A 27972-nucleotide genomic window follows, 5' to 3' on the forward strand; every position below is an offset into this window, starting at 1 on the left:
CCAATCAGAATGAACCGCAGCCACCAACCGCAGCCACCAACGAGTCCCTTTTTATCCCCGCCCACCATGTGACGCGCCCTGGCGTGACGCAAGAGCCATCAGCTGTTTATGTTTTGCTCCCGTTCGGATCATTACGGGTCTGTTATTAGGGGAAAAAAACCCCATTAAAAACTACGTTTATTAACGTCACCGCAGCGGAGATAACTGAGTCAAAAACCGTCCCCGTGTTCATTGTTTGCGCGTTTCTTGTCGTAGATCTTCGGCAGAGTGAGACGGCTCCAGCGGATCCGGGGGCTCCGGTGAAGGCGGGGCCGGGCGGAGGTCGCCGGAGTTCGGCATGGAGAGCGGAGATGGAGGCGGAGGAGCCCGGGGCCCGGCACTGCGCTGCGCCTCCTTTAACCAGGACTCCACGTAAGCACTTCTTCCACCATCATTCAACCACACCAGCAGCCAGGAGCTCCAAGGATCCTCATGACACATGCATCACTGAAAGGACATCTACTGCATCTTAAACAGTTCTTACACACTGTGGTCGTTTATAGAAGTGAATAGGTTTAATTAAACGAATAACACATCCACACGCATCCTTTTACAATAACTCATACTCTATTCATGATCTATGTCAACCATTTTAACTAATTTTATATGACTTGGAAAGGGCAGGGAGGGAAAAAAAAGATACAGTCTGTTTCTTGACCTCTGTTTAACTCATCATTTTGCTGACTAGTATTTTTTTTTTAAACTCAACCCAGGAATATGTTCCCACCCTAACAGTATTATGATTCATTGTGTTATATAAAGTAATCGTGGAAGTGTGGAATGACGCCAATCCGCCGTATAATCATTCATCTGTGGTGTCTCCTGGTGTTTTCTATGTACAGTATTTCTATGTGTAGAAGAAAAGTAGCGTTCACTATAGCCGTGTAAAGTGTGTCATGTTAGGAATAACACTCAGTAACAAAGTGTGCAGTTATGGGGTAAATAATTTACCGCCTGGGGGAAAACTGTATTATTTTCCTGTAATAACACAGTCTGGAGTACGTTATTCAAATGATAGCACAACTACCACAGCAATCTGCCCAGCAACTACAGTGTTTAACTTATTAATGAAAAACACACTGGGCTTTTTAATAGTTTATTGTTATTTAGTGTTGAGGAATGTCTGAGACAAGTTAGTTCCTGTTATCACTTATAGTTATGATAAACGGTTTCTCTCTCTCTCTCCTCTTCTTCTCTCTCACCTTCTCTCTCTCGCCTTCTCTTTCTCTCTCTCCCTCTCTTTCTCGTTGTCACCTTCTCCTTCTCTCTCTTGCCTTCTCTTTCCTTCTCTCTCTGTCATCTTCTTTCTTTTATCTTTCCTTCTCTCTCTCTCTCTCTCTCTCTCTCTCTCTCTCTCTCTCTCTCTCTCTCTCTCTCTCTCTCGTGTTCTCTCTCTCTTCTTTTCTCTCTCTCTCAAAACACAACCAGTCATTTTCCTGAGAAACCGGAACTTTTGCACTCTATATATCTTATAAATATAAAATGTTAACTAAATGCCTCCAAATAAAGTCACCACATCAAAGATGATGACTTTTTGAAGCTGTAGAAACAATAATATATAGCAGGGAAATAAATAAACAAATAATAATAATAATAATAATAATAATAATAATAATAAAAAAAATATACATATAGCAGGAGCGCGTGCACAATTTCTAACCAATCAGATTGGAGTATTCAGCCGCGCGGTGGCGTGATGATGATTTGACAGAAAATACGACAGAAAAGCAGCATATAACATATATATATATATATTATAATGTATATGTTTAAACTTCTGCCTTTAAAAACACATTTGTAATGACTGTGGAGAGCAGAAGTCCAGTCAAGATTTGGCAGAACGCGCGTTGCGATGACGTCACACTACGCGCCTCCACCAAATATGTAGCTGCTAAAGCGTAACACTTAAAGCTGAGAGAGTTAAAGCTTTTTAAGAGTGAAGTTCAGTTGATTTAAGGTTTTAGTCTTTGCATGGTGTGACACTAGTTCAAAACCGAGGTGTTTTGTATTTTAAATTCATTTTCCTCATGACATGATGTTAACTTCATGGCAGGTTTCAATGCACTCGAGCAGAAAAGCAGCGTTCAATTCCACTGAACAGCACTGAATGTTTAAATCAACATTTAAAGTACTTCTACGTAGCAGAAAAGCAGCGTTCAAGATGTCTCGAATGAATTAAAACATGAAGCACTTGAAAAGAAGAGAAAAGCTGTGTTCAGTTCACACTAAAATAAAATCTTAGAGATTAAAATGAAAGATCAAGTGTTTAGATTTTTGAATTAAAACCAAGATTGTAAACATAAACTGAGCTAAGTAATAGTTATCACTTTAGGTGTAACTCTATATGCTCGATGTAATGATTTAATAAACCACTAAAAGAGTGATTAATTCTGTGCTGTCGAGGTTTTTGTCCTTAACACTTAAAAGACACACACATTATTTATTTTAGACTCTCTTTACTGTATGAAATAACCTCCCGGTGTGTTGCATGATGATACGTTCACTGTCCCAGCTGCTGAAAAGTTTAAAGTTAATGTGTCACCAATGTACAGTCTTGTGCTATTGATCCGTTTGCAGTCTCTCGACCGAGCGACCTGCTAATGAGTCACTCGAAAGTGATGCAGCAAGCACATGGGGCTGATCAGGTCGAGTCAAGAAGCTTTTTATTGTCATTTCAACCATGTATAGCTGAAGCGGTACACAGTGAAATGAACCAATGTTTCTCCAGAATCCTGGTGCTACATAGACAACATACAACATATAATTACAAACAGAAACAACACAGAGCTAGAGATAGAAGTTTGTCCTCGCTACATAAAGTGCAAACAGTGCAAAGACAAGACAGTGCAGAAAACAACACAAGGAAGGACTGTGGATTGTGCAAAAAATGCAGTCGCAGCGGTTTGTCTTTGGCTTTGGGAGATTATTCAGGAATTAGGATTGCAAGGGAGATCTTTACACAACACACACACACACAGATTTGTACTGTGGTATAGCATGTCGTATGTTTGTAATAAAAGGAATGCTGCTCATGTAGCGCATCCACAACAAAGACAGGAACAGACATGACCAGCTATGTGGAGAGGAATGAAGAAGAGGCTGTGAAACAGATGTGTGGCTCTGATGGATGTGTGAACATGTCCGTGACATGGCCTGCAGGGATGAACGCTCTTTATTCATATATGACTGAATGGTAGCATCAAGTTTTTTCATTAAACATGAAATGAAATCAGAAATCAGCATACTTTAGGTGGTAATAATGTGGTTCTTTAGGCAGGTGTGAACACAGGCAGGTGTGAGCGTCAGTCCAGATAGACTCACTGAATCAACTCTGTTTCCAGAGCTGTACCATTAGAAAGTTTTGAAGATTTGCTTGAACATAAAAACCTGAATATGACAAACAAAAACACTTTAATATTTAGTGATTTGAATATTTTGTTTATTTTCCTTTTATTCTCCTTCCTGACGTGATTTTAGATTAAACCTTTTCCCTCACTGTACTTCTGAGTCCATTTTCCTCACCACACACATCTCATTTTTATTTCCTCAGCACAGTCTTCACGGTCAAACCAAAGAGCGTAGTATACAGAACTGTGCTCAGATTCCGACTAACACGTCCGTGTGAACGGAAATCTCGCTGTCTCTCAGCCTCTGGATTTATCTGACCTGTCTATCTGTCTGTGTGTCTTTCTGTATGATTCAATATCTGTCTTTTAAGCTTCCTGTATAGAGGTGTCTTTTTTTCATCTATCTATCTATCTATCTATCTATCTATCTATCTATCTATCTATCTATCTATCTATCTATCTATCTATCTCTCTCTCTCTCTCTCTCTCTCTCTCTCTCTCTCTCTCTCCTGTCTGTTCAGAGGGCAGTCCATAGGTCAGTAGACAGTGTGTGTTTGCTGTATCATTATCTCTGTACTGCTACATGTTGGATATGAAGTGAGACTGAAGTTAAAAAGAACCTCAGTATCAGCTGTTCGCTTCAGTGGAACAGAACCTTCTGATTACTCAGTAGTTGTTTGAGGACAAAAAAACCCCCTAGCTAGACGTAGGTAGATGTGGCATTCTTGCTCGTCTTCCTTCCCATGCTAATGCTAGTTAAAGAAGATGATTAGCTTAATTGGTGAAGAGTGAAGCCACAATTCATACCCTGAAGCTCGATAGAGTTCCCATGCCGCGAGATGAGCTGCTTACCTCAGCTTTATGACTCACAAACCCTAACAGGAATTTCGAGTACTTCAGGTTTCAGATCCCTTCTAGCTGCAGGTTACAGTAATATTAGAGTATTGATAATCATTTTTCTGTAATGTTCCAGATGTGAATTATGGAGTTTATTCAGTTCCCAGACTTTTAAACATTTAGACCTTTCAAAGCTCTGAAAGAGAAAAATGTCCATGGTCATGTCACGGCCTTTTAAATGTCATCTGGAATGAGTGTACTTGATAAATAAACCAGTTTTGTATTCTCTTGTTGTTCTCGAAGGTCGCTGGCTGTGGGAACGAAGGAAGGTTACAGACTGTTCTCCGTCACCGCCGTGGATAAACTGGAGTGCATTCACGAAAGCGGTAAGAACAAGGAACGTCTCAGTTATGTTCATTCAATCGCTTTGATTTTATCCAAAGAGATTTGTTTGAAGTCAGTTTGTTGCAGGATTGCTGGACAATGTTTGGTTATTAAAATGTTTTTTCCTAACAGTCATACACTATATTGCCAAAAGTTTTGGGACAGCCCTCCAAATCAAGTGAATTCAGGTGTTGTTTTTAATGGGTTGGGCTCGGCCCCTTAGTTCCAGTGAAAGGAACTCTTAACCCTTCCTGTTCCAAAATGACTGCACACCAGTGCACAAAACAAGCTCCATAAAGACATGAGTGAGTTTGGTGTGGAGGAACTTGACTGGCCTGCACAGAGTCCTGACCTCAACCCCATAGAACAGCTTTGGGATGAATTAGAGTGGAGACTGCGAGTCAGGCCAAAACAGGGATGTCAGCCTTTACATGCACATGAATGTAATATGGAGTTGTCCCGCCCTTTGCAGCTATAACAGCTTCAACTCTTCTGGGAAGGCTTTCCACAAGGTGTTTATGGGAATTTTTGACCATTCCTCTATAAGAAGTGCATTTGTGAGGTCAGACACTGATGTTGGACAAGAAGGTCTGGCTCACAGTCTCCGCTCTAATTCATCCCAAAGGTGTTCTATTGAGTTGAGGTCAGGACTGTTCAGGCCAGTCAAGTTCCACCACACCAAACTCGCTCATCCATGTCTTTATGGACCTTGCTTTGGTCACTGGTGTGCAGTCATGTTGGAACAGGAAGGGGTCATCCCCAAACTGTTCCCACAAAGAGCATGAAATTGTCCAAAATGTCTTGGTATGAAGCTGAAGCATTAAGAGTTCCTTTCACTGGAACTAAGGGGCCGAGCCCAACCCCTGAAAAACAACACCTGAATTTGGGTGCCCCAAAACTTTTGGCAATACAGTGTATATCTCTTAATCAACCGTTTCTGACCAATCAGATCCCAGAATTCAACATCACTGTGGTCTATAACACATTGAAATACGCACTGCAGAACTGTTACTGAGACTAGTCTTCTGAAAACCCTCTTAAACTCGGTTTAATTCTGAGGTATTGTGCTACGTTTCAGCCGAGAATCCCGACGTCTACATCGTGGAGCGTTTGTTCTCCAGCAGCCTGGTGGTGGTGGTGAGTTATGCGATGCCGCGGCGCATGAATGTCTACCACTTCAAGAAAGGAACGGAGATCTGCAACTACAGCTACTCCAACTCCATCCTCGCCGTGCGCCTCAACCGACAGGTGAGGCCAAGATATTACCATATATATATATATATATATATATATATATATATTACACCGATCAGGCATAACATTATGTCAGGTGAAGTAAATAAGACTGATGATCTCCTCATCATGGCACCTGTTAGTGGGTGGGATATATTAGGCAGCAGGTCAACATTTTGTCCTCAAAGTTGATGTTAGAAGCAGGAAAAATGGACAAGCGTAAGGATTTGAGCGAGTTTGATGAAGGGCCAAATTGTGATGGCTAGACCACTGGATCAGAGCATCTCCAAAACTGCAGCTCTTGTGGGGTGTTCCCGGTCTGCAGTGGTCAGTATCTATCAAAAGGATCCAAGGACGGAACAGTGGTGAACCGTAGACAGGGTCATGGGCGGCCAAGGCTCATTGATGACCGTGGGGAGTGAAGGCTGGCCCGTGTGATCCGATCCAACAGACGAGCTACTGTTGCTCAAACTGCTGAAGAAGTTAATGCTGGTTCTGATAGAAAGGTGTCAGAATACACAGTGCAGGTCAGGGCTATGACGGGTCAGGGCTGTTTTAGCAGGACCAACACCATATTAGGCAGGTGGTCATAATGTTATGCCTGATCAGTGTATATAGAATATTATCACTCACTACAGATAACTTATCACAATACAGTGAGCTGTTATCTATAAAATTATACAATATGAGCTAAAACAAAAGTCCACAAAGTGGCCATTTTAAACAACATGAGTGCAAGCAGCTAAAGTTATGCTGTTACTAGGCAACCGGAAACAAGCTGAGCGTTTAACTAGCTGGCAATTTAGAGCTTTATAAGTCGTTTATAGCAAATGTGAAGGTGCAGATACAACAAAAATGACATCAAATTTTTTTGAATATCAACATTTACCTCAGATGTGTGGGAAAATTTGTGAGAAAAGACTCCTTAAGACTAATATTACCCTGTAATTACACTTAGCTTCAGCTGCTAGCTCAGCTTACAGGGGATCCACCATACTGAGAATAATGTTAGTATTATTGAGGTATCAGGGGTAAAAAATAGTTTTTTTTGTCATAAGTGAAACAGTAATGGGTCATTTGAAAGGAAATTGAAATGTAGAAAAGATTCTGAATATAAATGTGATGTGTGTATGTGTTGATTTATAGTAATATGGATAAAGCTTGATTTAAGATGTTAGACACTGAATACTGAACAGGTTTTATTTACAGTTTACAATGTGCTATAGCTGCAATGGACTACTTTGTGTGTGTGTGTTTGTGTGTGTGTGTACACCCCATACCTCTGTGTGTGTGTGTACTCCCCATCCCTTTGTTTGAGTGTGTGTATGTGTGTGTACACCCCTTACCTGTGTTTGTAAGATTGTGTGTGTTTGTGTGTGTACTCCTCATACCTGTGTTTGTGTGTGTGTACTACCTGTACCCATGTTTGAGTGTGTTTGTGTGTGTGTGTACTCCCCATACCTGTGTTTGATAGTGTGTGTGTGTGTGTACTCCCTGTACCCATGTTTGTGTGTGTGTACTCCTCATACCTGTGTTTGAGTGTTTGTGTGTGTGTACTCCCTGTACCCATGTTTGAGTGTGTTTGTGTGTGTGTGTACTCCCCATATCTGTGTTTGATAGTGTGTGTATGTGTGTGTGTGTGTGTGTGTGTGTGTGTGTGTACTCTCCGTGCCTGTGTTTTTGTGTTTGAATGAGTATTTCTTTTGCCCCCTTTACGCGCGCGTGCGTGTGTGTGTATGTATCTGTGTGTGTGTGTGTGTGTGTGTGTGTGTGTATGTGTGTTATTCTGCAGAGGCTGGTGGTTTGTCTGGAAGAATCCATTTACATCCACAACATAAAGGACATGAAGCTTCTGAAGACTCTCCTGAACACACCATCTAACCCCTCAGGTGCTGACTCCTAGGACTATAACTATATAAAGAGTTCAGTTAAAAACACTATACAAGAAAACAGAACCAGGTTTTAAACAGTGCAAGAGGCTAAAGTTATGAGAGCGCTGTTGCTAGGCAACCGGAATCCAGCCCAGTATTTAACTAGCTAGCAATTTATGGCTTTATAAGTCATTTATAACAAATCTAAAGATACACTTTTGGCACATTTTTGAGCTTCGAATGCGATTGCACACTCTCTGTTTCTCTACAGGTCTCTGCGCTCTCTCCATCAACCATTCCAACTCTTACCTGGCGTATCCTGGCAGCGCCACCATCGGAGAAATCATTGTTTACGACGCCAACAATCTGGTAAACGCGCCATAATATAGTCATTAGGGCAGAATACTGGTTGATGATGCAAATGACATCGAGATATTCCATACAGAGAGATGGCAATGCGTGCTTAGCATTCATGGCTAGTTGTGTGTGTACGTGATTTAAGGAACATCTTAACGCTGGTTTATTGTCAGTGTGATAAGAGATTTTTTTATTGGGAAAAAAAATCCAAAAACACAATAAAAAAAAAATCAGAAAACATAATAAAGAAAATCAGAAAACACAATAAAAAAAATACAATAATAAAATCCAAAAACACAATAACAAATCAGAAAACATAATAAAGAAAATCAGAAAACACAATAAAAAAATCAGAAAACACAACAAATCAGAAAACTACACAATAACAAATCGGGAAAACAACAAAACAACTCAATAACAAATCCGAAATCAACCTAATAACAAATCAGTAAACAACAAAATAACAAATCTGAAAACACAATAATAAATCCGTAAACACAAGGACAATTCAGACAAACTGGAAAAGTTGGGTATAGCTTGCGAACAGAATTCTTCCCTCTGATTGGACGAGACATCTGTCACTCAGGATCTATGTTTCTTATGTTCTGTAAAGCTGCTTTAAGACAATGTTCATTGTTAAAAGTGCCATACAAATCAAATTGAACTGGATCTACAGGCAGTAGGAAATTGTGTAACTTGATTTCTTGTACATGTGCGGAGTTCTGCCTTCACTTTAAACCATATTTTTTTCCCCCAATAGTGCAACTTTAAATCTTTTAAAGAAAATAACAAACATATATTTATATTGATAAGAGAATATAATTCATTCAGCGCTACTGTGATGAAGGAGGTTCATATGGCGTGATTTTGGATATTCTGGTAGCGTAACATGGAGTAAAGATTAGTTTAGTCTAAAAACGCACCTGAAGAACGCAGGATTTTTCTCGGAATGTTTCCGAGACCAAACTATTCCAGATTAAAGGATGTAAGGAGCGCTATAAGAGCAGAGCTGTGTTCATACACACACCAATCCACTTTCTACTGCTGCAGCTACTGCTGGACCTCCTGTAGATCCTGAGTGACAGATGTCTCGTCCAATCAGAGGGAAGGATTCCGTTCGCAAACTACACCTACCTTTTCCAGTTTGTCTGAATTGTCCTTGTGTTTTTGGGTTTATTAGTGTGTTTTGTACTTCTAGGCCACCATAGGTTTGGGTTATGAATATTATAATAAGCAGATGAGATCAGTTGAACTACTAACACTTCTCATACACATGACTATTCACAGTATCTTTATAGGAGATAGCTCCTTTGTTTGAAAAAGACTGTGTGTGTGTTCTTATTTTTGTTTTGACCGAACACAGAACACAGTGACCACGATTTCAGCTCACGACAGTCAGTTAGCCGCCATCACCTTCAACGCCTCAGGCACCAAACTGGCCAGCGCCTCAGAGAGGGTAAACACACACACATATACACACACGCACACCCACACACACACACAAACCTGAGACCAGTGTGTGTTTTTACAGGGCACAGTGATTCGAGTGTTCTCCATTCCAGAAGGACAGAGACTGTTCGAGTTCCGCAGAGGAATGAAAAGGTCGAGTTAGTTCATGGTTCAGGTTTATTTTCGTAGCCTTATTTTTGTGACCCTTGTTCTAAGAGAGTGTGTGTGTGTGTGTGTGTGTGTGGTAGATACGTGAACATCAGCTCTCTGTCCTTCAGTCCTGATGCTCAGTTCCTGTGCGCCTCGAGCAATACTGAGACGGTCCACATCTTCAAACTAGAGCAGCATGGACATGGGTATGGGGAGTACACACACACACACACACACACACACACACACACAATGCATTAATGGGAATAAACACACACTTATTCAAACTCATTTTGAGAAACACAGGTATGGAGAGTATACACACACACACACTCTAACACACAGGTATGGGGAGTACACACACAACCCACACACACACTCTCAATCACAGGTATAGGGAGTACACACACAGAACCCACACACACTCTCAATCACAGGTATAGGGAGTACACACACTCTCAATCACAGGTATAGGGAGTACACACACACACACACAATACACACACCCACACTAACAAACCGGTATGGGGAGTACACACACACATGCATGCACACACACACACACACTCTCAAACACAGGTATAGGGAGTACACACATACACACGCACGGACACACACTCTCAAACACAGGTATAGGGAGTACACACACACACACACACACACACACACACACTCAAGTCTCTACATCGTTTCTCTCTCTTGAATCTAATTAACCAAAATAATTTGGCTTATTTTTTATTTTTTTTGGTTTTCCAATCAATAGACTGTCTGCCTACTCACTGTGTGTGTGTGTGTGTGTGTGTGTGTGTGTGTGTGTATGTGTGTAGCGGGGAGGAGGAGAACCCCTCATGGTCAGCGTACGTGGGGAAGATGTTTTCGGCAGCGAGCAGTTACCTGCCAGCGCAGGTTTCAGGAATGATGAGTCAGGATCGAGCGTTCGCTACGGTCCGCCTCAACACACATGGCCACAAACACACCTGCACTTTAACAACGTGAGGGTTTACACACACACACACACACACACTGTCATGTTATTATTATGTGTCATATATATATATATATACACACACACATACACGTCGTTGTGTTTGCTCTGTAACTTTCAGAATCCAGAAGCTTCCGCGGCTCCTCGTAGCCTCGTCTGAAGGGCAGCTCTTTATTTATAACATCGACCCTCAGGACGGGGGCGAGTGCACGCTGGTACACACACACAGGTGAGAACCTACAGGAACCAGTGCTGGAACGGTCAGTTAATGGTCACTACACTCGCTCCTGAGTCTTGTCTGGGGCTGTAACATTAGCCCGAGAATGGAGTTACATTCAGAGTGATTTACTGTGTGTATACACACACACACACACACACACACACTCACACACACTGAAACACAGGTATGGGGAGTACACACACACACTGAAACACAGGTATGGGGAGTACACACACACACACACTGAAACACAGGTATGGGGAGTACACACACACACACTCACACTGAAACATAGGTATGGGGAGTACACACACACACACACTCACACTGAAACAGGTATGGGGAGTACACACACACACTCACACACACACACACTGAAACACAGGTATGGGGAGTACACACACACACTGAAACACAGGTATGGGGAGTACACACACACACACACACACACACACTGAAACACAGGTATGGGGAGTACACACACACACACACACACACACACTGAAACACAGGTATGGGGAGTACACACACACACTGAAACACAGGTATGGGGAGTACACACACACACACACACTGAAACACAGGTATGGGGAGTACACACACACACACACTGAAACACAGGTATGGGGAGTACACACACACACACACACACTGAAACACAGGTATGGGGAGTACACACACACACACACTGAAACACAGGTATGGGGAGTACACACACACACACACACACACACTGAAACACAGGTATGGGGAGTACACACACACACTGAAACACAGGTATGGGGAGTACACACACACACACACACACACACACACACTGAAACACAGGTATGGGGAGTACACACACACACACACACACACACTGAAACACAGGTATGGGGAGTACACACACACACTGAAACACAGGTATGGGGAGTACACACACACACACACTGAAACACAGGTATGGGGAGTACACACACACACACACTGAAACACAGGTATGGGGAGTACACACACACACACACTGAAACACAGGTATGGGGAGTACACACACACACACACTGAAACACAGGTATGGGGAGTACACACACACACACACTGAAACACAGGTATGGGGAGTACACACACACACACACTGAAACACAGGTATGGGGAGTACACACACACACACACTGAAACACAGGTATGGGGAGTACACACACACACACACTGAAACACAGGTATGGGGAGTACACACACACACACACTGAAACACAGGTATGGGGAGTACACACACACACACACACACTGAAACACAGGTATGGGGAGTACACACACACACTGAAACACAGGTATGGGGAGTACACACACACTGAAACACAGGTATGGGGAGTACACACACACACACACTGAAACACAGGTATGGGGAGTACACACACACACACACACACTGAAACACAGGTATGGGGAGTACACACACACACTGAAACACAGGTATGGGGAGTACACACACACTGAAACACAGGTATGGGGAGTACACACACACACACACTGAAACACGGGTATGGGGAGTACACACACACACACTGAAACACAGGTATGGGGAGTACACACACACACTGAAACACAGGTATGGGGAGTACACACACACTGAAACACAGGTATGGGGAGTACACACACACACACACTGAAACACAGGTATGGGGAGTACACACACACACACACACACTGAAACACAGGTATGGGGAGTACACACACACTGAAACACAGGTATGGGGAGTACACACACACACACACACACACACTGAAACACAGGTATGGGGAGTACACACACACTGAAACACAGGTATGGGGAGTACACACACACACACACTGAAACACAGGTATGGGGAGTACACACACACACACACACACTGAAACACAGGTATGGGGAGTACACACACACACTGAAACACAGGTATGGGGAGTACACACACACACACACTGAAACAGGTATGGGGAGTACACACACACACACACACACTGAAACACAGGTATGGGGAGTACACACACACACACACTGAAACACAGGTATGGGGAGTACACACACACACACTGAAACACAGGTATGGGGAGTACACACACACTGAAACACAGGTATGGGGAGTACACACACACACACTGAAACACAGGTATGGGGAGTACACACACACTGAAACACAGGTATGGGGAGTACACACACACACTGAAACACAGGTATGGGGAGTACACACACACTGAAACACAGGTATGGGGAGTACACACACACACACACTGAAACAGGTATGGGGAGTACACACACACACACACACACTGAAACACAGGTATGGGGAGTACACACACACACACACTGAAACACAGGTATGGGGAGTACACACACACACTGAAACACAGGTATGGGGAGTACACACACACACACACTGAAACACAGGTATGGGGAGTACACACACACACACTGAAACACAGGTATGGGGAGTACACACACACTGAAACACAGGTATGGGGAGTACACACACACACACACTGAAACACAGGTATGGGGAGTACACACACACACACACTCACACTGAAACATAGGTATGGGGAGTACACACACACACACACACTGAAACACAGGTATGGGGAGTACACACACACTGAAACACAGGTATGGGGAGTACACACACACTCACACTGAAACATAGGTATGGGGAGTACACACACACACACACACACACACTGAAACAGGTATGGGGAGTACACACACACACTCACACTGAAACACAGGTATGGGGAGTACACACACACACACACACACACACTGAAACACAGGTATGGGGAGTACACACACACACTGAAACACAGGTATGGGGAGTACACACACACACACACACACACACTGAAACACAGGTATGGGGAGTACACACACACACACACACACACTGAAACACAGGTATGGGGAGTACACACACACACACACACACTGAAACACAGGTATGGGGAGTACACACACACACTGAAACACAGGTATGGGGAGTACACACACACACACACACACACACACACACACTGAAACACAGGTATGGGGAGTACACACACACACACACACACACACTGAAACACAGGTATGGGGAGTACACACACACACTGAAACACAGGTATGGGGAGTACACACACACACACACACACACACACACACTGAAACACAGGTATGGGGAGTACACACACACACACACACACACACACACACACACTGAAACAGAGAAAGGGGAGTACACACACACACACACACACACACTGAAACACAGGTATGGGGAGTACACACACACTGAAACACAGGTATGGGGAGTACACACACACACACACACTGAAACACAGGTATGGGGAGTACACACACACTGAAACACAGGTATGGGGAGTACACACACACTGAAACACAGGTATGGGGAGTACACACACACACACACTGAAACACAGGTATGGGGAGTACACACACACTGAAACACAGGTATGGGGAGTACACACACACACACACACACACACACTGAAACACAGGTATGGGGAGTACACACACACACTGAAACACAGGTATGGGGAGTACACACACACACACACACACTGAAACACAGGTATGGGGAGTACACACACACACACACACACACTGAAACACAGGTATGGGGAGTACACACACAGGTGTACGAAGCAGTACACACACACTCGTAAAAAGCCTGCAGTATAAAGATGTATAGAGATATTATTGAGAGATGTATGGTTTATTGGGGGATGTATGGTTTATTGGGAGATGTATAGTTTCTTGTGAGATGTATAGATTATTGGGAGATGTATAGATTATTGGGAGATGTATAGATTATTGGGAGATGTATAGTTTCTTGAGAGATGTATAGTTTATTGGGAGATGTATAGATTATTGGGAGATGTATAGTTTCTTGTGAGATGTATAGTTTCTTGTGAGATGTATAGATTATTGGGAGATGTATAGATTATTGGGAGATGTATAGTTTCTTGTGAGATGTATAGATTATTGGGAGATGTATAGTTTCTTGTGAGATGTATAGATTATTGGGAGATGTATGGTTTATTGGGAGATGTATAGTTTCTTGAGAGATGTATAGATTATTGGGAGATGTATGGTTTATTGGGAGATGTATGGTTTATTGGGAGATGTATAGATTATTGGGAGATGTATAGTTTCTTGTGAGATGTATAGATTATTGGGAGATGTATGGTTTATTGGGAGATGTATAGTTTCTTGAGAGATGTATAGATTATTGGGAGATGTATGGTTTATTGGGAGATGTATAGTTTCTTGTGAGATGTATAGTTTCTTGTGAGATGTATAGATTATTGGGAGATGTATAGATTATTGGGAGATGTATAGTTTCTTGTGAGATGTATAGATTATTGGGAGATGTATAGATTATTGGGAGATGTATAGTTTCTTGTGAGATGTATAGATTATTGGGAGATGTATGGTTTATTGGGAGATGTATAGTTTCTTGAGAGATGTATAGATTATTGGGAGATGTATGGTTTCTTGAGAGATGTATGGTTTCTTGAGAGATGTATGGTTTCTTGAGAGATGTATGGTTTCTTGAGAGATGTATGGTTTATTGGGAGATGTATGGTTTCTTGGGAGATGTATAGTTTCTTGTGAGATGTATAGATTATTGGGAGATGTATGGTTTATTGGGAGATGTATGGTTTCTTGAGAGATGTATGGTTTCTTGAGAGATGTATGGTTTCTTGAGAGATGTATGGTTTATTGGGAGATGTATGGTTTATTGGGAGATGTATAGTTTCTTGTGAGATGTATAGATTATTGGGAGATGTATGGTTTATTGGGAGATGTATAGTTTCTTGTGAGATGTATAGTTTCTTGTGAGATGTATAGATTATTGGGAGATGTATAGATTATTGGGAGATGTATAGTTTCTTGAGAGATGTATAGTTTATTGGGAGATGTATAGATTATTGGGAGATGTATAGTTTCTTGTGAGATGTATAGTTTCTTGTGAGATGTATAGATTATTGGGAGATGTATAGATTATTGGGAGATGTATAGTTTCTTGTGAGATGTATAGATTATTGGGAGATGTATAGTTTCTTGTGAGATGTATAGTTTCTTGTGAGATGTATAGATTATTGGGAGATGTATAGATTATTGGGAGATGTATAGATTATTGGGAGATGTATAGTTTCTTGAGAGATGTATAGTTTATTGGGAGATGTATAGATTATTGGGAGATGTATAGTTTCTTGTGAGATGTATAGTTTCTTGTGAGATGTATAGATTATTGGGAGATGTATAGATTATTGGGAGATGTATAGTTTCTTGTGAGATGTATAGATTATTGGGAGATGTATAGTTTCTTGTGAGATGTATAGATTATTGGGAGATGTATGGTTTATTGGGAGATGTATAGTTTCTTGAGAGATGTATAGTTTCTTGAGAGATGTATAGATTATTGGGAGATGTATAGATTATTGGGAGATGTATAGTTTCTTGTGAGATGTATAGATTATTGGGAGATGTATAGATTATTGGGAGATGTATGGTTTATTGGGAGATGTATAGTTTCTTGTGAGATGTATAGATTATTGGGAGATGTATGGTTTATTGGGAGATGTATAGTTTCTTGAGAGATGTATAGATTATTGGGAGATGTATGGTTTATTGGGAGATGTATGGTTTCTTGAGAGATGTATGGTTTCTTGAGAGATGTATGGTTTCTTGAGAGATGTATGGTTTCTTGGGAGATGTATGGTTTATTGGGAGATGTATAGTTTCTTGTGAGATGTATAGATTATTGGGAGATGTATGGTTTATTGGGAGATGTATAGTTTCTTGAGAGATGTATAGATTATTGAGAGATGTATGGTTTATTGGGAGATGTATAGTTTCTTGAGAGATGTATGGTTTATTGGGAGATGTATAGATTATTGGGAGATGTATGGTTTATTGGGAGATGTATGGTTTATTGGGAGATGTATAGTTTCTTGTGAGATGTATAGATTATTGGGAGATGTATGGTTTATTGGGAGATGTATAGTTTCTTGAGAGATGTATAGATTATTGGGAGATGTATGGTTTATTGGGAGATGTATGGTTTCTTGAGAGATGTATGGTTTATTGGGAGATGTATGGTTTATTGGGAGATGTATGGTTTATTGGGAGATGTATAGTTTCTTGTGAGATGTATAGATTATTGGGAGATGTATGGTTTATTGGGAGATGTATAGTTTCTTGAGAGATGTATAGATTATTGGGAGATGTATGGTTTATTGGGAGATGTATGGTTTCTTGAGAGATGTATGGTTTATTGGGAGATGTATGGTTTATTGGGAGATGTATGGTTTATTGGGAGATGTATAGTTTCTTGTGAGATGTATAGATTATTGGGAGATGTATGGTTTATTGTGAGATGTATAGTTTCTTGAGAGATGTATAGATTATTGGGAGATGTATGGTTTATTGGGAGATGTATGGTTTCTTGAGAGATGTATGGTTTCTTGGGAGATGTATGGTTTATTGGGAGATGTATGGTTTATTGGGAGATGTATGGTTTATTGGGAGATGTATGGTTTATTGGGAGATGTATAGATTATTGGGAGATGTATGGTTTATTGGGAGATGTATAGTTTCTTGAGAGATGTATAGATTATTGTGAGATGTATGGTTTATTGGGAGATGTATGGTTTCTTGAGAGATGTATGGTTTCTTGAGAGATGTATGGTTTCTTGGGAGATGTATGGTTTCTTGGGAGATGTATGGTTTCTTGAGAGATGTATGGTTTCTTGAGAGATGTATGGTTTCTTGAGAGATGTATGGTTTCTTGGGAGATGTATGGTTTATTGGGAGATGTATGGTTTCTTGAGAGATGTATAGTTTATTGGGAGATGTATAGTTTATTGTGACATGTATAGATTATTGGGAGATGTATGGTTTATTGGGAGATGTATGGTTTCTTGAGAGATGTATAGTTTATTGTGACATGTATAGTTTATTGTGACATGTATAGATTATTGGGAGATGTATAGTTTCTTGAGAGATGTATAGATTATTGTGAGATGTATGGTTTATTGGGAGATGTATAGTTTCTTGAGAGATGTATAGATTATTGTGAGATGTATGGTTTATTGGGAGATGTATAGTTTCTTGAGAGATGTATGGTTTCTTGAGAGATGTATGGTTTCTTGAGAGATGTATAGATTATTGCGAGATGTATGGTTTATTGTGAGATGTATAGTTTATTGTGACATGTATAGATTATTGGGAGATGTATGGTTTATTGGGAGATGTATGGTTTATTGGGAGATGTATAGATTATTGGGAGATGTATAGTTTCGTGTGTGTGTGTGTGTACTCCCCATACCTGTGTTTCAGTGTGTGTGTACTCCCTATACATCTCCCAATAACTATACATCTCCCAATAAACCATACATCTCACAAGAAACCATACATCTCTCAAGAAACCATACATCTCTCAAGAAACCATACATCTCTCAAGAAACCATACATCTCTCAAGAAACCATACATCTCCCAATAATCTATACATGTCACAATAAACTATACATCTCCCAATAATCTATACATGTCACAATAAACTATACATCTCCCAATAATCTATACATCTCTCAATAAACTATACATCTCTCAAGAAACCATACATACAAGAAACCATACATTCTTGAGAACTATACACAGATGTATAGTTTCTTGAGAGATGTATAGATTATTGGGAGATGTATAGTTTCTTGGGAGATGTATAGATTATTGGGAGATGTATGGTTTATTGGGAGATGTATAGTTTCTTGAGAGATGTATAGATTATTGTGAGATGTATGGTTTATTGGGAGATGTATAGTTTCTTGAGAGATGTATAGATTATTGGGAGATGTATGGTTTATTGGGAGATGTATAGTTTCTTGAGAGATGTATAGATTATTGGGAGATGTATAGTTTCTTGGGAGATGTATAGTTTATTGGGAGATGTATGGTTTAAAAGCGAGTGCTGAAGTGAACTGAAGAACATTACACTGATCAACAGCCCCAGACCACATGCTGTACTTCCTCCTGTCACCACTAGGGTGTGCTGTCCACCCTCCTGAGCCTTAAATCCCTTGCTATAATAACAGCACTGACCTGCCTGAACCTTCGGCTCCTCCTGAGGAAGTCGGATTTACAAGTTTATACCAGGAAGTCGTAATTATGACTTTGAGGAGTGGGTGTGTTTAATGTTTGAGTGTGTATAATGTATGTGAGTGTGTATAACGTGTGTGTGTATAATGTGTGTATGTATAACCAGTGTTGGGTAGGTTACTTTGGAAATGTAATAGGTTACAGATTACATGTTGTTTAAAATGTAATAAGTAGTGTAACTTTTCAATTACTTTATAAAAGTAAAGTAACTGATTACATTTGATTACTTTTTGATTACTTTTAAGTTTCTAATGGATATTTTCAACGAAATCATTTCCAAACATTTATCCCAGGCAGGGTTAACCTTACAGTAGAACTCAACTCTGTTTACTGTTAGAATTTTAAATCTTTTCATCACTTGAATTAAGATTATATTGATTTAATTTTAAGCACAGCCACAAAACCAGACTTCAGAACAAAAATTGTTTAATACTGTTTTAGGAATCAAATCTTTGCATAGCTATGACAGGACACACTGGCAAGTCACAATGCCTTGGAAAAAAAAACATAATCTGAAAAGAGTCATCATAATGTACGCTACAGCGCTAAAATAACTAAGTTATATTAGATCTGACACCAACACATTTACAAGGAGGAAAAGTGTGAGATATATATTTTCTGTCAAAGGGTTCAGAAATAGAAGTGTACCTGGTAAAGGCAGCTAGCAGCAGGGACGATTTTAGGATTTTCATTTAAGGGGGGCTCCGCCCCCAATGAGGGTATAATAGTAAAAATAAATAATAAATAAATAATAAAATAAAATAAAATAAAGGTTTGAGTAACAGGGTAGGATGGTAAACTTAATGCAGCATTCCACTGTATTGCATAGATGTGTATAACATTTGAGTACTGAACAAGACAAATACGAGTCTTCCTGATCACACACACACTCTCTCACACACACACACACACACACACACACACACACATACTTGTCCTCTGATCCTCGCTCTGTGACTCCGCGGTCTGTGGATTGAAGAACGCGCTGAAAGACGGGGAAGAGACGAAATCTGCCGGAGTTTTCATATGAAATGTAAAGGGGACTGAGGAGGTCACTTATTCGTGTACAGTTTATGGACAATCGCAGAATTTTAGGGGGGCTTTAAAATGGCCTAGCGACGCCCATGGCTAGCAGACTAGCTAATTTGTTCTGAATGTTATGAATACAGGTCTTGAGTACTCTATGGGCTCGATGAATGCGCAGGCGCGTTATAGTGGATTTTTTCCACAGAGCAGCTTCAGTAAATCAACTGACCACTCCATCACTTTTTATTATACAGAAACGAGTAATATATCATTCGAAACTAAAGGGTCTGTTTTTATTTCTGTACACTCACAATAATGACAAAAATTTAACATTTTAAATATATTATAAAATAAAGAAAGGCCAGGTTCCATACCTGCAGATGCTTCCTCAGGTTCGACATTGAAGCCTTTGATGCTGAAAGCATTTTAACAGCTGGGAAACTAATTTCCCCCTGAACTGTTATATTTGCCCCTTATTGGATTTTAGGATTAAATTATTTTTAAATTAAATTAAATTAAATCTGAAATGCATTTTTATCAGTCGCCATGGTGGTCACTCTCAGACAGTGTAGTGGCCTAAAGCTTTCAGCGGCAGTGTGGATTAATATAATTGGCAGACGCGCTGCAAATTCAAACCAGAGAACCAATCAGAATCCTCAGAATAGCACCGCTTTAACAAACTCTAACAACAAATCAATATTTATTCAACATATATTAGTTTTTTTTTTCAAGAAAATATTCAGATGTAACTCTATTTGTAATTAACATTTTCATAAGTATCTGTAATTTTAATTACATATTTTTTCTAAGTAATTGTAACGAGTTACTGTTACATTTATTTTGTAATTAAGTTACGTAGCGCCGTTACATGTAACTAGTTACTCCCTAACACTGTGTATAACATGCGTGTGTATGTAACGTGTGTGTGTATAATGTATGAGTGTGTATAACGTGTGTATAATGTGTGTGTGTGTGTGTGTATAACGTGTGTGTATAGTGTGTGTGTGTGTATAATGTTTGAGTGTGTATAATGTGCGTGTGTGTAATGTATGAGTGTGTATAATGTGTGTGTGTATAACGTGTGTGTATACACACTCATACATTATACACACACACACACGTTATACACACATACATTACACGCACACACATTATACACACTTACGTTATACACACTCAAACATTATACACACACACACACACACTATACACACACGTTATACACACTCAAACCTTATACACACTCATACAATATACACACACGTTATACACACACGTTATATTGTATGAGTGTGTATAATGTTTGAGTGTGTGTGTATAATGTATGAGTGTGTATAACGTGTGTGTATAATGTATGAGTGTGTATAATGTATGAGTGTGTATAACGTGTGTGTATAATGTATGAGTGTGTATAACGTGTGTGTATAATGTATGAGTGTGTATAATGTATGAGTGTGTATAATGTATGAGTGTGTATAACGTGTGTGTATAATGTATGAGTGTGTATAATGTTTGAGTGTGTGTGTATATAATGTGTGTGTGTGTGTATATAACGTGTGTGTATAGTGTTTGAGTGTGTATAACGTAAGTGTGTATAGTGTGTGTGTGTGTGTGTGTGTATAACGTGTGTATAATTTGTGTGTATATAACGTGTATGTATAATGTTTGAGTGTGTGTGTGTGTGTGTGTGTGTGTGTGTGTATAACCAACGTAATTACGACTTTGAGGTGGCGTTCATGCACGTTCAACTCGTAATTCCGATCTTTCTAACCTGACTCGGACGCCCCTCAGTTTCTCAGCAGTAAGTGTCCTGTGGTTCCGGCTTTCTGCTCAGGTCCGTTCCTTTCAGCACGTATTTCCCATCCGTGAGTGTTTGGTGTGAAAACATGAAAACCCGATAAGTCAGGTTTTATCTTAGTGCCTCGTGTTACGTGAGGAAGGGAATGCTCTGTGTCCTGCTGCGTCCAGGACAATAACACGGGCAGGTGTGGTGTGATGGAGATGACCTGAAGTGGACATGATGATATTCCTAGAACAACAGGAAAAACAGATTACTCCCTTCATCCCACTGCAGCTTGCCAAGGTCAATGAAAGCAGATGAGATTCAGAACCAGGTCAGATTCTGGAACTGATCCAATCAGAGTTAAGGTCACTGCAATCACCAAGCATTAATTATTATAATCATTACTTATAATTAGATTATATCATTAAAAATATTATGTATACTGTACTATATAATATAAATTGTGTAATTAAAAATCATCTAAAATCTAAGAAATATAGGAAAGTCTGTATGAATGGATTTGACACACACACACACACACACTCTTAAACACAGGTATGGGGAACACACACACACACACACACACACATGGGTACAGGGAGTACACACACACACACACTCTTTCAAACGCAGGTATGGGGAGTACACACACACTCAAACATGGGTACGGGGAGTACACACACACACACTTTTTTTTTCTTCAATAGCTTCCAAATTGTTTAAAATGTAAATTTTTTTGAAGATATTTCAGGTGTTCTGTTCAGGAGGAGTGTGTGTGTGTGTGTGTGTTGAGTTTATTAGTTGAACAGATTTGCTGAGTCATGTGGGTTTTTTTTTTTTTATCACAAATGAATCACCTGACTCCCTTATCTGATCTGACCTTTGACCCCTCAGGCTTTTAGGATTGGAGGAGGAGGCCGAGGTGTCTGAGGGAACGGCGGCTCCTTCCTACGCTGCCACAGCGGCCATCGGTACCTGCGGACCCGTCTCTGCTACACTAACCGGTACACAGACACACACAGTGTATACACACACACACTGCATACAGACATACATATATATACACACAGTGCATACAGACAGACATATATATACACACAGTGCATACAGACAGACATATATATACACACAGTGCATACAGACAGACATATATATACACACAGTGCATACAGACAGACATATATATACACACAGTGCATACAGACAGACATATATATACACACAGTGCATACAGACAGACATATATATACACACAGTGCATACAGACAGACAGACATATATATACACACAGTGCATACAGACAGACATATATATACACACAGTGCATACAGACAGACATACATATATATACACACAGTGCATACAGACAGACATACATATATATACACACAGTGCATACAGACAGACATATATATACACACAGTGCATACAGACAGACAGACATATATATACACACAGTGCATACAGACAGACAGACATATATATACACACAGTGCATACAGACAGACAGACATATATATACACACAGTGCATACAGACAGACAGACATATATATACACACAGTGCATACAGACAGACAGACATATATATACACACAGTGCATACAGACAGACAGACATATATATACACACAGTGCATACAGACAGACAGACATATATATACACACAGTGCATACAGACAGACAGACATATATATACACACAGTGTATACAGACAGACAGACATATATATACACACAGTGCATACAGACAGACAGACATATATATACACACAGTGCATACAGACAGACATATATATACACACAGTGCATACAGACAGACATATATATACACACAGTGCATACACACTTCATACAGACACACACAGACGCACAGTATACAGACACAGTGTATACACACTGCATACACACACACACTGCATACAGACACCACACTGCGTACACACACTCAGTATACACACAATGTATACACACACACACACACACTCTGCATACACACATACATAAATATATATACACACTGCATACAGACACACACTGCGTACACACACACACTCGGTATACACACAATGTATACAGACACACACACATACACTGCATACACACATACATATATATATATATATACACACACACACTGCATACACACACACACATGCACACAAATGATCTTGACCTGCAGTTTCTCCTCAGTGTCACTACACTACACTGTGTGTGTGTGAGTGTGTATAACATGTATATGTGTTTGTGTATGTATGTGTGTGTGTGTGTGTGTGTGTGTGTGTGTGTGTGTGTATGTATGTGTGTGTGTGTGTGTGTGTGTGTGTGTGTGTGTGTGTATGTCTCCCCTCAGGCTATTCCGAGGACGGAGGAGTGATGAAGGGCGAGGTGATTCCCGAGCACGAGTTTGCCGCCGGTCCCGTGTGCCTGGACGACGAGACCGAGTTTCCTCCAGTGAGCATTCAGAACCCATAACTCCACCCCCAAATCACTAAACTCCGCCTCCATCTCCAAACTGCACCGCCTCTTTGTATGTGTGGCTAGTGCAGTGTGGTATCCCTGAGGCTCAGGCTCATTGATCTGATGCTCTTCACCTCAGTGCTGGTGTGTAGAACCGTCCTGATGGAACCAGCTGAGACCTGTCCTGGTTCTCGGTGAGGGGGGGGGGGTTTCCTCGTGGCAGGTGTGAGCGGAGCCGAAGATAATGAGACGTCACTCAGATGATATTTTTACACACGTGCGGTCAGGCATTATTAACGAAGGCTCCTTTTTGCTCAAACTGACCTGCATGCTAACGTATTTTTTTCAAGCGATGAAGCTTCGTAGATCTTCATGATGTAAATCTTAGCGCCTTTTTTTTTCTTTCCTCAGTCACGTGAATATTGTTAAAGCAATAAACTGGACGAAACTTAACACGTGTTAGTGAGCTGACCAGCGAGTGTGAGGCGGAATCGACTATAAACTAAAAAATGATCTTCTTTGAACAAAGTTTTTAATACACATCATGTTTACTGTCTTGATTTAAGATCAAACGGATCATGTGTGTGTGTGTGTGTGTGTGTGTGTGTGTGTGCCTGTGTGTGTGTGTGCCTGTGTGCGTGTGATTCAGAACACCTGTTTTTTCTCATGGTGCCCAAGAAACGACTACAAAATCTAAAGTAAAGCTTGACATTAGCAGACGTTGCCATGGTAACCAGCAGCTTTAAGCTCAGACACCGAACCCGTATGACGCCTCATTTGTTTTTGTTTTTTTTTGTTTTCTTTTAATTTACTCTCATTATTTTTCCCCCATGACGTGTTTCCTCATCATCTGGAAATGTTTACTGTTCTTGTTTTTATTTAGACACCTGACTGGTCATCAAGGCATCATGCTGCTGAGCTCTCATTTCTGATTGGTCAGCGAGTCACCATGCTTAATGAGCTCTTGTTTCTGATTTGTTCAGTGAGCCACGACAATGCTGAGCTCTCGTTTCTGACTGTTCAATAAGCTACCATGCTGCTGAGCTCTCGTTTCTGATTGGTCAATGAGCCACCATGCTGCTGACTTCCCGTTTCAGATTGGTTCAGTGAGGCACCATGCTGCTGATTTCTCGTTTTTGATTGGTCAGTGAGGCAACATGCTGCTGAGCTCTCGTTTCTGATTGGTCAATGAGCCAGCATGTTGCTAAGCTCTCGTTTCTGATTGGTCAATGAGCCAGCATGTTGCTAAGCTCTCGTTTCTCTATGGTCAGTGAGGCACCATGCTGCTGAGCTCTCGTTTCTCATTGGTCAGTGAGGCACCATGCTGCTGATTTCTCGTTTTTGATTGGTCAGTGAGGCACCATGCTGCTGATTTCTCGTTTTTGATTGGTCAGTGAGGCACCATGCTGCTGATTTCTCGTTTTTGATTGGTCAGTGAGGCACCATGCTGCTGATCTCTCGTTTCTGATTGGTCAGTGAGGAACCATGCTGCTGATCTCTCGTTTCTGATTGGTCAGTGAGGCACCATGCTGCTGATCTCTCGTTTCTGATTGGTCAGTGAGCCACCATGCTCTAATCGTGCTACATTTTTTTTATCATCGTACGTTGAAACACATAATAGTTTAAAGATCCCGTAAAACTGTAGCTACGTGTAATGAAAGTCTGAGCCTTACGATAAATTCACGCTTAAATGAAACACGGACCACATCTCGTTTGGACGTTAAAAAGTTTGGTCAATTTATTACTTTTGTTTTAAATTTTTCACGTAACAAAAACATATCTGGCGTGACCAGCGTTGCCAAACTGATGTGATGATCAAACCTACACAGAAACAACCAATCTGGCAACACAGGAGGCATTTTGTACAGAAACGCAGCTTATGCACTTCCCCTTTAGTCTCTACATTCAACATGGGGTCCTTTTTTGTCTTTTCTTTCTTTTTTCTGACTGAAGAGAAGCTTAGCTAAGCTTTAGATGAGGATCAAGTCAGTGGTGCTTTTACCCAGAATGCATTGCTATGGCATGCGCAGTTGAAATACTTCATATTTCCCAAACATAACCTTTAATTATTTGTTGTTCTTGTTGATTTTTTGTTCCTCTGACATCATTCATATGCCAGATGATGTAACTTTTTAATAATAATGTTTGATGCAGAATTGCAGGCACCATGCTGCTGAGTTCTCGTTTCTGATTGGTCAGTGAAGTGTTTAAGATAAAGAACATAACAGCAGCTTAGACACCAACGCAGCTCGACTCTACACGTTCTCGTTTCTATAGCAGCCGCATGCTGCTTATTGCCGTATCAGTAAGCAGATGTTTGTTTACACCATGGAAGGAGTCTCTAGCGTCAGAGGAAGTAGAAAGGATAAAAACGCCCAGAATGATGCGAATGAAGGTGATGTGAGGGCTGCTGAAGTGTAAGGGATAACCATGTGAGTGAACAACTGACGAGAAACAGAAGCAATCACAAGGATTGTTCATGTGCTGTGTTCTACATTAATCCATTAGTGTGTGTGTGTGTGTATATAAGAGAGAGAGAGATTATGTGTGAGAGAGTGTGTTTTAAGAGTTTGTGAGTGAGACACACTCTTTTACACACATAAATACACACACACACACTAAAAAACAGTGTGTTTATGTGAGTGTGTATGTTTGCGAGTGTGTATGTTTGAGGGTATGTGCGAGAGAGTGTGTGTGAGAGTTTGAGAGTGTGTGAGAGAGCAAGCGTGTGTGAGTTTGAGTGTGTGTGTGTGAGTTTGAGAGTGTGTGTGAGTTTGAGAATGTGTGTGAGAGCGTGTGTATGAGTTCGAGAGAGTGTGTGTGTGAGAGTGAGAGATGTGATATGATCCCCGTTAACTCACACTCCTGCTGCTGCACTCTGTTTGTTTGTGTGTCTATAACACACCCGAGAGAACGCGAGAGAGAGAACAATAAAAACTTTTCTTGTGATTCTGGTTTCTGGTAGATAAATCGGTGTCTTGGTGGATCCCGTCGTGGCAGAACCGGCCGTCCGTGAGGACCTTCGCGCCGGAGCGGGACGACCCTCGGCACACAAGCCGGAACTAATTAAAAGCGTTTCAGGAATAATTAACCCAGATCCCGGACTAACCCAAGTGATTTCAGGGTGCTAACATGATGAGGAGAGAACGGGGGAGGGGGGGAGAGAGAGAGAGAGAGAGAGAGAGAGAATCAGGAGGGAGGGCTGGTTGTTGCTGGCTCTCCTGAAGGGTGTGTTATATGCATGAACAAACCGTAGCCACGGACACGACACACAGTTCAGCAGGATGTAAAACTGTAGCATCGTGCTCTGTTCTCTTACCTTCTAGAATATTCTATTGTAATTCTGTTTATTTTATTCGTTTTTATTTTCTCTTTTTAACATGCTCTTATTTACAGAAGGAAGTTTGTTTTCTGTTGTTGTTTATATATATATATAAGGTGTACTTGCTGTATTAATGACCTAATCCATGTTTACACGTCATCGTCCTGGACACTAATACGGCAGGATGTGCTTTTAAATGTACGTGCCTATGATTTTATTTGTATTTCACAGAATTGCTGGAAGACCAAAAAAAAAAGAAATAAGGAAATAAACAAAAATAAAAAAAGAGACTGTAGAGAATAGGAATAAAATTATGCAAAGCATTTCTCTTG

At 40.7% G+C, this 27972-nt stretch overlaps 1 protein-coding gene across 3 annotated transcripts; it reads left to right on the forward strand.

Annotated features, from left to right (window-relative positions):
* Positions 1-14: 14 nt before the first annotated feature.
* wipi1 (WD repeat domain, phosphoinositide interacting 1) lies at positions 15-27963 on the forward strand. Of its 3 annotated transcripts, XM_058418639.1 has the most exons (14): positions 15-137; positions 256-411; positions 4527-4609; positions 5686-5855; positions 7633-7729; positions 7983-8080; positions 9432-9524; positions 9600-9670; positions 9766-9873; positions 10495-10659; positions 10774-10881; positions 22756-22865; positions 24212-24312; positions 27284-27963. In XM_058418639.1, the coding sequence occupies exons 2-14, from the start codon at positions 338-340 to the stop codon at positions 27332-27334; spliced, it is 1329 nt and encodes a 442-aa protein (XP_058274622.1). In that variant the 5' UTR covers positions 15-137; positions 256-337; the 3' UTR covers positions 27335-27963. The 3 variants fall into 3 exon arrangements, with proteins under 3 accessions (XP_058274622.1, XP_058274612.1, XP_058274629.1); XM_058418629.1 differs by lacking the exon at positions 15-137 and having other exon boundaries at positions 144-411; XM_058418646.1 differs by lacking the exons at positions 15-137; positions 256-411; positions 4527-4609; positions 5686-5855 and adding an exon at positions 5887-7459 and having other exon boundaries at positions 7490-7729.
* Positions 27964-27972: the final 9 nt, after the last annotated feature.

This window comes from Hemibagrus wyckioides, linkage group LG02 (genome assembly GCF_019097595.1).
Source record: "Hemibagrus wyckioides isolate EC202008001 linkage group LG02, SWU_Hwy_1.0, whole genome shotgun sequence".
Lineage (NCBI taxonomy): Eukaryota > Metazoa > Chordata > Actinopteri > Siluriformes > Bagridae > Hemibagrus > Hemibagrus wyckioides.